This window comes from Pogona vitticeps, chromosome 4 (genome assembly GCF_051106095.1).
Source record: "Pogona vitticeps strain Pit_001003342236 chromosome 4, PviZW2.1, whole genome shotgun sequence".
NCBI classification, from domain to species: domain Eukaryota; kingdom Metazoa; phylum Chordata; class Lepidosauria; order Squamata; family Agamidae; genus Pogona; species Pogona vitticeps.
In genome coordinates, this window is record NC_135786.1 from 136,571,735 (window position 1) to 136,583,659 (window position 11,925).

General features: G+C 39.5%; 1 protein-coding gene across 1 annotated transcript in view; it reads right to left on the reverse strand.

Moving 5' to 3' along the window:
- Positions 1-6,083, reverse strand: part of ICE1 (interactor of little elongation complex ELL subunit 1) — a 45,248-nt gene extending 39,165 nt beyond the window's left edge. The window contains exon 1 of the mRNA XM_072998458.2: positions 5,870-6,083. Coding sequence (XP_072854559.2) covers positions 5,870-5,962 — 93 coding nt within the window. The 5' untranslated portion in view covers positions 5,963-6,083. The remainder of the gene's footprint in view (positions 1-5,869) is intronic.
- Between the last annotated feature and the right edge of the window lie 5,842 nt (positions 6,084-11,925).

Sequence of the window (11,925 nt, forward strand, 5' to 3'; positions counted from 1 at the left end):
TATCTTGTATTCTTAAGCAAGAGCATATAATCAAGTTCTCTCAAAACATCTATGAGAAGTTACACTTTTTTACCACTCTTTCCAGAACCACTCAAGATGCATTAAAGCTTCTGTAATTTGTAGTCTGGAAAAGGAACATTTCATAGCTCTATAGATTAGTGATACTTGGAAGTATTAAGAAAACGCTAATCACACACTTCTCCTTTGTTTATCATACTATACCATGTTAGTAACTCCTCATAGCAAGGCTGTATATAAGGGTACATCTCTGACCAGTTATAATGAATGCCAGTTTTGATGCTATCTTTCTTAGAGTTCATCTACCCACAAAAATTGTTGACCTCATCCTTGTTCCCTCTTAAAATAATTTGCTTTTTAGATTTAAGAGTAGAAAAGGGCATAGAGTAGCTCACTACCTTAAACAGAATGTTCACACTTCATAACAACTACAGTGGGGTCTCTACTTGTAACACCAGAACCTTATAACATCAGGATATTATAGCTCCAAGGTATTTTAAATACAAGATATTGTAAACTCAAAATATTGTATGCTAAGCATATCTTGCAGTCACTGGAAAATTGTGTGATTTGACTGGCAATTGCCATTTTATGTTCTCGTATTACATCAATACAGTGGTGCCTCGCATAGCAAGGGTTAATCCGTTCCGGATTAACCCTTGCTATGGGAAACATCGCTGTGGAGAATGAAAAAAGCCATTGAACGAAGTTCAATGCGTCCCTATGGCTTGAAAACTCACCACTGTGCGAAGTTCTTCCATAGTGCCGCCATTTTCGCGCCCTCGGTAAGCGAGGGCAGGGCACGAAAATGCGCCGTGGACCTTCCGGTGGCCATTTTGGAACCGCTGATCAGCTGTTCTCCCCCGCTTCGTTATGCAATATTCGCTAAGCGAATCGCTTAGCGAATATCGCAATGCAAAAAAACTCCATGGGGCCATCGCTGAGCGAACGCTCCAGCGATGGCCCAGAGCCCCTCGTTAAGCATTTTCGTCGCTCAACGGGGCGCTCGTTATGCGAGGCACCACTGTAATTCTATTCATTACGTATTTTCAATTCAACCCTTAGCTTACTGCCATGCTAAACTGACAGGCATGCATGAAATTCTTCAAAGTGTTATCATATCATGGTCCTGTTTTCAGACTTGTTGGAAATAATTGATTGTTTTGAAACTCTAAATGTAAACTACTGTTAAGCCAGAGTTTTAAAATGCACTTTTGTTTTCAGAGCAACATTTCTGCACTCCCCTTAATAATTTTTAACACCTTGAAGACAAAAAAATTCAAATACTGATACTGTGTATACTACATTTCCACAATGAGCCATTGATTTCATTCAAAAATGAAACATAAGGAACAAGCTAGTAAGGTACAAATTTAAGAAACAGAGCCAGACATCACAAACAATATACAGTGGTGCCTCGCTTAACGGGCGCTCTGTTTAGCGACGAAAATGCTTAGCGACGACTTTTACAGAGTGTTTTTGCGCTTTATTTAGCGATGGTCCCTATGGGAGATTTTCGCTTAGCGATGGTTGGGACCATGCTTCGCATAGCGATTAAATTTTGGGTCCCCTGTTTCACTTAACGATGGTGTAAACAGCCTCATGTTCGCTGTTTTTTAAATGTTTTTCTGTTATTTATAAAGTTAAAGTTTACTGTTTAAAATGTTTGAAATCATAAAGTGCACTTAATAAACCCTTTGTTAACCAAATTTGACTTTGTTCTAACTCTTTTTAAATTTGTTGTTGTATTTTCCCCCCCATTGAGATGCATTGAATAGATTTCAATTGGGGAACCGCGTTTTGCTTAGCGATGTTTCCTATGGCAATTTTCGCTTAAGGACGGCAATTCGTTCCTATTGGAACGGATTATCCGGTTTTCAATGCATTTCAATGGGAAACCGCGTTTTGCTTAGTGATGAAATCGCTTAGCAGTGATTTTTCGGAATGAATTAACATCGCTAAGCGAGGCACCACTGTATTGTACTGGTTGTGCCGAGGTTCATGGCTCATTTCATTATAGATGTAGGTACTGAATGTATTTCAAACATTTTTCAGAGGATACAGTACCTACAGATTACCTAAACCACACAAAAATGTACTTTATAACAGTTACGTGCCATTAAGTTGAAATCAATTTATAGCAACCATTATACGGTGTTCAAGGTAAGTGAAGTATTTAAGGATTTATTTCACCAGTTCCACTCTCCCCATGAGTTTTGATGTCCAAATGGAGATTCAAACCCTAGAATCGCATATAACACTAGGAACAGCATTTTGGCAATTTATACGATTCAGTGCAAATATTTTTTTAAAAAGAGAGAGGAGAAATTGACCCCTTTCCAAAAGAGATGGGCAATACATCCAACATACAAGGAATTAGAAAATGGGTGCCTTTCTGGCAGCTTATTTTGAAGAACATAATTATCCTGTAGTAGACTTTAAATTCTGGGTATTAAAATAAGTATAACAAATTACACAATCTTGTTGGAAAAAAGAAATAGAAAATATTTTAAAATTAAAAACTCTGGATGTTTCAGGTTTAAATAAAGAACAGTCTTCCATTCATCCCACTACTAAACTGAACTGGATACTCTTTTAAAATAAATTTTGGTATTTTTTAAAATTTAGACAACATATTAAATATTACAATGTAAAAATATCTAAATGCTTCTACATTAGATGTTTCACATGTTTAAATGCATAATCCATTGTACATTTATGAAGTGCCTTGTATCTATATATTATAAGGCCCTGACACTACAAAATGTCAGAGAATAAAGGGTATTTTCTGAAATAAAGGAAACTAAGGACCAAACAAGAATGCAATTTATAGCATCTTTTTAGAAGATATGTTCCCTCTGAAGTAATCTGTCACAGATTGAAATATCTGCCATAGGACTTGATTACCTTCCCCTATGTATCTTGCATTTGATACTGAAAAGTAAATACAGTACACTACAGGTACATGTTTCACTGGCAAGTCTGACTGCTGAGGCATAAAATCTCACAAAAATTTATTAATTTTATAAAATAGTATCTAGTATGATGCTTAGAGTTCAAAACTAGAGATGGGCATGAATTTAAAAACGAATTGCAAAATTTGTCAAAAATTGCTAATTTGACAATCATATTCATATGAATTGATAACCCTGACAAATACATATCGATCATTTTTTTTTTTTTGCAATTTTTGATCCCTCTGGCTATAAGTGGCCCACGAGGCCTAGAGACACCAAAATTACAGAAAAGCTTCCCCTGACTCTCCTCTACAATCCCTCCAAGCCTGGTGAAGATAGGGTTTTCCCCCAAGCCAGCTGCTAAAGGGCAGTTTCCTGGGGACCCACTCTGTGGGCATACACTTCAGATGTTCAAAACCCAATGTCCACCAAACTTGGAGGGATTGTAGAGTCATGGGAAGCTCCTCTGTGATTCTGATGTCTCTCATTGCCTGGCGGGAACTTTCTGGGGGGTATCTAACTGGAACATTTGATACCCAAACTTCAGTATTGTGGTGCTTGTAAAGAAGTCAGGAGATGCCTCTCTACAATTTCAGTGTCTCTACATGCTTGTGGAGTGGTTGTACATTTTAAAGGAAAAAAAGAAAATGGAAAATTGATTTGTCAGAAAAAAACCCATAAATCCATTATTTGTCTACCTTGATTAAAAACAAATCAAAATGAATAACTATTTTTCCAATTTGTGCCCATCTCCCATAGATGTAGATGAGATCAGAAAAACAACGATAAATATTGTTGTTGTTTAGTTGTGTCCGACTCTTCGTGACCCCATGGACCACAGCACGCCAGGCCCTCTTATCTTCCACTGCTTCCCGTAGTTGTGTCAATTTCATGTTGGTTGCTTCAATGGCACTGTCCAACCATCTCATCCTCTGTTGTCCCCTTCTCCTCCTGCCTTCGCACTTTCCCAACATCAGCGTATCTTCCAGGGAGTCTTCTCTTCTCATAAGATGGCCAAAGTATTGGAGCCTCAGCTTCAGGGTCTGTCCTTCCAGTGAGCACTCAGGGTTGATTTCCTTTAGAAGTGATATGTTTGTTCTCCTTGCAGTCCAGGGGACTCTCAAGGGCCTCCTCCAACACCACAATTCAAAAGCATCAATTCTTTGGCGGTCAGCTTTCTTTATGGTCCAGCTCTTTAACATAACTTAATTGATTACTTGCTTTTATGCCTTGTGTTTCAACTAAAAATAATGCTCATGATAGCTTATAAACTTCTTAAAAGAATGAAAACAAAATCATATTTAGCCAAAAATCGTATCACCAACTCCACTGCAAAACTATAAAAATCAAATTAATACATTAAAGCCAATTAAAAACAAGACAGGATACAATTCAAACAATATCAAGGAGCAATTTAGACATAATATGCCACTCTAAAAAGTTGTATCTTTATTCCCGTCTTAAAATCAGTCCAAATGGAAACATCACGACTTGGATGGCATTCGATATCCACACAGACTATTTTGAGCAATTACTATTTACTAGTATGAAGTGGGAATTATGTACACTATAAAATGCCTCTGCTATTCCTTAAATACATTAGGAAGACATTTATTATTTCCTAAATTCACTCTTCCAAAAACTGACTATCAATTGTTTCTGTAAAATAACACTAAGGTACTAATGGTGTTTTCCATCTTTGGTTTTTCTTAGAAAAAAAATGTAAGACTGCAATCCTATATTCACTTACTTTAAAATTAATGTATGTCTATTTTTCCTCAACAGAGATTACTTCTGAATAATCAATTGTAACATTACATTGCTAGATGTGACAAAAGTACAAAAGTTACCTCTCTTTTTCATGATGGGTGTTTCTATTTTTTTAAAAAACACACACAGTGAAATGAAATACAACTTATTTTTCTATAGAGCTAACTCAGCAAATGAAAATATCTCCAAACCGTTCAATTTTTTAAAGGAAATCACTATACACTTCAGCAACAAAGAAAGACAGGTCCAAACTGGTCCAAACCATATACATGCATATTTACAGGATCTAGACCAAATCATACTGAACTCACTTCAACCTGAAATATGTTCTCTATCATTCATTCACACACTGTGTTCGTATACAAAATACACTACAAGCTGCAATTTCACAACATATTTTATACTCCATTTATGCCTATTTTCCAAGCACTCTGCAGCACTTTATTTAGAGGGAGAAATATATATATACCCTGTTTCCCCCTAAAATAAGACCTAACCTGAAAATAAGCCCTAGTATGATTTTTCAGGATGCTCGTAATATAAGCCCTAACCCAAAAATAAGCCCCAGTTAAGTGAAACCCCACCCTCCACCATTGTACAGCAACCAGAAGATGACATAACTGCATTTGAATAAATGTACAGTACATGGTTGTACATGACAAAAATAAAACATTCCTTGAAAACAAGCCCTAATGCGTTTTTGGAGCAAAAACGTAATATAAGACCCTGTCTTATTTTCGGGGAAACAGGGCGTTTCCATTCTTCCCATAAACTTTTCATCATCCTAATCTTAGAACTTCAGAGTCCAGCCCCTGTCAAGGAGGCACAGCCGGGAATCAAACTCCCACTCTTTTAATGATAACAATAACGGCAATTAACTTTTAATGATACATTTCTCGCCGCTTCAACACTTCGCCATTCCGTGTTGCCCCCCCCCCCCCCCAAATCACCACAGAGGTACGAAAACGGAGTCTCCACCTCTTAGGATGAGTACATTCAAAAGAACTCTTCACATGTTCTAAGGCACGTTTCACAAGGCAGGCGCGAAAAAGCACCCTAACCCAGAGCCGAGAGGTGAGCCAGCCGGCGTTAAGCGCAGGGACCTCCCTCCGAGGGGGTCGTACCTGTTGGAGGGCCCCGCAGTTGGCGCAGGCTGTGGCCGCTTCCGCCGCGATTCCCGCCGTGGTCGCCGCGGGCGGTGTCTCCCCGGGCATCATGGTTCCCACCGCCGCCCCACGAGCCCATCCGTCGCCCGTGAAAACCTGCGGGGAGCAGGGGGGCGCCCGGCGGCGACAGGGATAACGGAAGGCACACGCAAAAGCAACGGAGACTAATCACGGAAACTCCTGGATTTAAAAAGCCCCAAGGCGCGACGCATGGCAAGAAAAGGCCCTCCTTCCCAGAGAAAAGCTGTTTATAGCACTGCCTGACGAAAAGGCCTGCGATTTTTTTTTTGACAGAAATCCAATTTTTCCCTTCCTCACCCGCCGCGCTGAGCCCGAAATCCACAATAAAAATAAAAACCTCGTTTAAAAAATGTTCCCCTGACAGGACCTTTTGTCTCCGGAAAAAAGGCAACACGTTAGACAACCCTTCTTCTAATAGGCGTCTATCATGCAGAGGAAAGACTACAAATCCCAGCATGCCCTTTCCTCGAGATCAAGCGTGAGATACTGATGGACGAATGGTTGATACGCTGTAATTAATTACTGTAACCGGCTCTCCTGTTTTTTGGGGGAAAAGCAGCACCGTAACTGATTAGCCCCATTTGCACCAGCTTGTACTCGCAGATGTGCGAACTTAACAATTTGGACGTCAGCAAATCGGCAAGTCAGCTGTGAGGGCATTATAGTAGGAGTAAAGCGACAAATAGGTGTGTGCAATAACTGAGGTTGTTGTTTAGTCGTGTCCGACTCTTCGTGACCCCATGGACCAGAGCACACCGGGCCCTCCTGTCTTCCACTGCCTCCCGGAGTTGTGTTAAATTCATGTTGGTTGCTTCAATGACACTCTCCATCCTCCGTCGTCCCCTTCTCCTCCTTCCTTCACCCTTTCCTAACATCACCGTCTTTTCCAGGGAAATAACTGACATAGTTAAATTAAATCACTAGGTGGTCATTTACAGTGAAATAAGGCTAGTCCATCATCCTGCTCAGCATTGCGGTTCTATTTGCAGATCCACAACGTAACTACTACAACAACCACACCACTCTTCATTTTCTCCAGAAAGGACGTCTTCAAACACAATTCAGGAATCCCTCTTGGAAATACTAGGTTGGGGACGTTTATTTTACTTCCCATCAGAAATGCTGAAACTGTCATGGTCTTGACCTTTAACAATAGAAAGGTACTAAGCATATGATCAATAGTACAGTACTGTACTTGTCAGTCTATTCACCAAATGAAATTTTATTTGCCAACAAACCCTACATTGCTGTCATTTATTTTCACTTGTCAATCAAAATCTTGTGGGATCTTAGTAGTACTCTGATTTCTACCATGCATAAATGAAAGAACACATAAAAGGACAGTTTTTTTTAAAAGAAAGGTTTCCTAGTGGAACAGCGAAATGCATATGATTGTTCACAAAGACCAAGCAATTCCAGACTGCAATAAATGCAACTGATAGTGCTGCTTCTGACATAGAGGTAACACAACCAGTAACTTTTCAACTTTTTAATAAAGGCTTGTCATCTAGTTACCATACTCCAGATGGCACCAAAGATTATCCAGAGAGGAATCTTGCTTTAGTATTGCGATAACAAATGTTGAAAATAGTACAGTGTAGAAATATTTTCTACCTAGAAAACCTGGAAAGTATTGCTGTACCTTGGAATCAACCTGACAGCATGCAATTATTAATATATTAGAAATGACAGGCAAATAAATGAGCCCAACAGAGAAATCCGCATGTGCGTTTTCACCTAGATTTTTTAAATAATGTCAATAAAATTTCCACCTAGCAGTCAAAGCAATCAGATCCAGTTTTCAAAAATTGTTCCTTCATGCATTCCACTTTGTGTTGTAAATATTTATAAAGAGCAACACCCCTTGGATCTTTCCCAATTCTATCTTGATGTCCTGTGCTTCTGTAAGATACACATTTTAGACAATGTAGTTTTAGAGAGTTGCATAAGAATAGCTAACTCATTCCAATAATGTAGAGAATAGAATAATTGGGGGGGGGGGAGAAACCATCACAAAGACTTGGAGGGGACATGGGGGAAACTTAAATGAAAACTTAGGGTTACAACTGGGGTGTACTTCTGGATTCATCCCTGAGCCAGGTCTTGGCAGTAGTCAGGAGTGCATTTGCACAGGTAAAACTGGTGTACCACTTGCACCCATTTCTGGAGATGTCTGACTTGGCTACAATGACACATGTCTTAATTACATCCCAACTGGATTACTGCAATGTGTTCTTTATGATGCTGCCCTTGAAGAGTGTGCAGAAATTTCAGCTGCTCCAAAACAATGCAGCCAATGACAGGCCAGCTATAGGGAACATTTAACACCTTTTCTCCAACAGTTTCACTGGCTACCAGTCCATTTCTGGGTACAGTTCAAAGTGTTAGTTATGGCCTGTAAAGTCATGTTATCTGAAAGGCTGTAATTTAGGGCCAGTTTATCTGAAAACCTGAATCCTGCCAATCATTAAAATTTGCTAGAGAAGTCCTTCTCATGGTCCCACCACCTTCAGAATCTCTAGTGAAGACTTGAGAGACGTCCTAATGGATGTCTCTGTCTCTGGAACTCCTCGCCAGGAGATCTAGGTTTGAACCCTTCATGAACCCAGCAGCAGGAAAATTAAAAGAAAATTTAAGCAAGGCTTCGTCAATTAAGAGTCTCTTCAGACATGGGATCTGTCTTGAAAATCAGGCCTGTTTGTGTGTGCCTGGGAAGTTGGCTACAGCTGGGACAGTTGGACCTTTGCCCACTGACAAAGAAGACTAACATCAAGAACTTATCTCCTGAGAAAGAGACATTCAAGGCCACTGCTAGCCAGTGCCTTGGTCCTGTGTTCATTAGGAAAATAACATTACCTATCTGAGAGGGGAGGGACACTAAAGATGCTCTGTCCTTCTCAAATATTCAAAGAGAATGATAGCTAACTAGTAGTTGGTGTGGAAACATTTAGAAAGGAAGATTAATGTATAAAAGGAGGCCAGAAGTTACTTTTAGTGGGTTTAGCTTTGTGGAGATGCTGTGCTTGGTTGCTGTCTTGTTGTGAGGCATGTGCTCTGTGCATGCCTCAGAACTATGCTGACTTTCATACTTGTCTGTGAGTATTAAATAGTTTAGCTTTCTTATTTTGGTGCATCCTCTGGATTGCCCTAGCTTTGTCTCATAGTGCTTTTGCCTTCAAAATGCTTTTGAAGCCTTCTTGAACTTTTTGCCTTTTTACTCTCTTTAATAAAATATAAATGTTTTCTGATTGATTGGGTTTTTGCCTCTGAGATTTTGTGGTACTAAATCCAATCGTCCTTGACTAGGTTGTAGTTCTTTGTGGGTGTGGAAGCAGCTCTACCTTGCAAGGTGTGGGTAGTATTTCAAAGCAGTTAGCCTTGTGGGTTGGTGGACTCCCTGGAAGCAATGCCAAGTCTAGGAAGGCTGGATTGTTGGAAGGCACTGGTAACAGATTAGCTCCATAGTCATGACCACAAGTCAGCCTCCTCAGTTCATTCACCCACCCTAGGGCTAACAGGTTAGTGTGACTGAGTAGTTATAGAAGCCCCCCCCCACCGGACCTGGACAATCTTCACAACTTTAAATAATTAATATGTAGAACAATGCTGCATTCCAGACGTACAGATCTACAAAGTGATTATGCTGATTACATTCTTCTTATGAATTTTTACTTTCTTTGTTTATGTTGAAAACATCATACAGTAGTACAATTAATAAGTAAATCAGATAATTTCTGCCCAATGATGGGCAACATCATGAGCATCAAGTGTTCCATGGTATGTATTGAGGGACATAAGGGTACCCTGAAACAGCTGTGAAGTTGCATTTGTTCTCTGTACTTGCAAAGGACTGTATCAGTGTGAAAACCTGATATTCTTGGATGTATCATGGTTCTACTGTCTCATGTCTACACAGCTTGTTAACTGAACCCAGTTCTCTGTGTAACTGGGAGCTAGACTTTCCTGGGGCACCAACCCTTTTAAGAGGTGGGTAGTCATTTCTTTCCAGGTCCTTGCATTCTCTACTGCTCCTTGAAGATTCACAGATGTTCTGAAATATCTTTCCTTTGATTTTAATGTGGGAGGGATGGGATAGTAGCCAAAGAGTTAATATATTATATGTGAAATGTATTATACGTGAAAACTATAAAACAAACAAACAAACAAAAAGACAAAAACATGGTGACGCCTTAAAGATTAACTTTTATATTTTTTTAATGTGAGCTTTTGACAAGTCCGCTTCATCTGTGTTTGATGAAGTGGACTTGTACACAAAAGCTCACGTAAAAATTATAAAAGATAATCTTAAATGTGTCACCACATTTTTGTCTTTTTAATTTTTATTTTGTTTTCACCTGTTATGCTTGCACAAACTAACATGGCTGCCCCTTCTACAGCTACATTTAATGAAGATCCTTTGAATGTTTCACTGGTACCTCTCTCTATATGCCATTGGGTGCAATGCCTGCTAGGTAATTGATTTTAGCACTGGGATTGACTTCAGGGATCAGTAATGGTTCTACATCTTTCATCGAGTGCTGCATCTACCAGTTTTGCATGGGCTGAACCATGCCACACTGGGCTGGTATATTTGTCAGCAGAGCACCATAGGGTCAAGGCTACAGTTCTCCATGTTTGTGGTTACGTATCAGAAGTGGTTCCCAATAACCTTAGAAGAATATTGTTCCTTGAGGAATCATTTGCTTCATATTTAGGCAGTGTTTCTTATAGGTAGTGTATGCTCCAAAGTAATACCTAAGCATTTGGAGGCAAAACGATGATCTAGTTGGATGCCTATCCAGCTAACTTGAAGTTTTCAAGATGCCCGCCTGTTTCTCAGAAGGAAGGTACATATCTGAGTCTTAGTAGGAATAGGTTTAAATTGATTTATATCATAATATCCTCCAGATTCTTCTAATGCATTTGCTAGAAGATGTTTTGTCATCACCAACTGCAAGATTATTTGCATAAATAAAACTTTTTTGTGGATTGTTGGTGTCAATGTTAAACAAAGCAAGAACCAGGATACAGCCCTGGCCTGGACCATTATTTCAAGTCTCCTCTTTCAACTGCATTGTCCTTGAAAGTTAATGACAAATCTGAATTGTTTTTTCAAAATGATTGCTATTATTTTAGTTATCTTATAATCCTGGGTTACAATATAGAATTTTTGCACTAGCACTTGATGATGAACTGTGCCAAGAGGTCAACAAAGGCTGTTAGCTTGAGTGTCACTGCCATTATTCTACTACTGCTGCTGCCCAGTAGCTATCCTTCAAGAATTTTCTTGCCCTATCACCATTGGAGCTCTCAGTTTTCTTCTGCTGAAGTGACAGTTTATTCCTGACTAAGATGGATGCCTCTTTGTTTAGTGTCTCATTCTTCTTCCTTTCTTCCTCGACAATTGGAGTTTTTTTTCCCCTAAAGTATTTTTAAGGGTTTTTTAAAAAAAGAATTACAAAAGTAGTCCAAAGAAAGAAATGAGAAAGAATCCCTTAAAAATCAAGGGGGAAAGACAATCCATTCTGATTGGCTGCTGGCAGCAGCCCTAGGAACACTATTGGATGAAAAAAAAATCCTGGGTGATGTCATAGAATTATAGAATCATTGTAGGGTTGGAGGGGACCTTGGATGTCTTCTAGTCCAACCCCCTGCCCAAGACAGGAGGCCTCATACCATCCCAGACCTCACACCATCCTGGACAGATAGCTGTCCAATCTTTTCTTGAAAACCTCCAGTGATGGGGCACCCACAACAATATGAGGCAAACTGTTCCACTGCTTAATGGTTCCCACTGTCAGGAAATTCCTCCTTATTTCCAGGTTGAATCTCCCTCTGATGAGTTTCCACCCATTGGTTCTTATCTTACTCTTAGGAGCAATGGAGAATAAATCGATGCCCTCTTTGATAAGCACAGAGTAAAAGAATGGTTAGACAAAAGAGGGAAACACAAAATAACACAAAACGTTCCTGCATCTCTTTTTCATCAATGC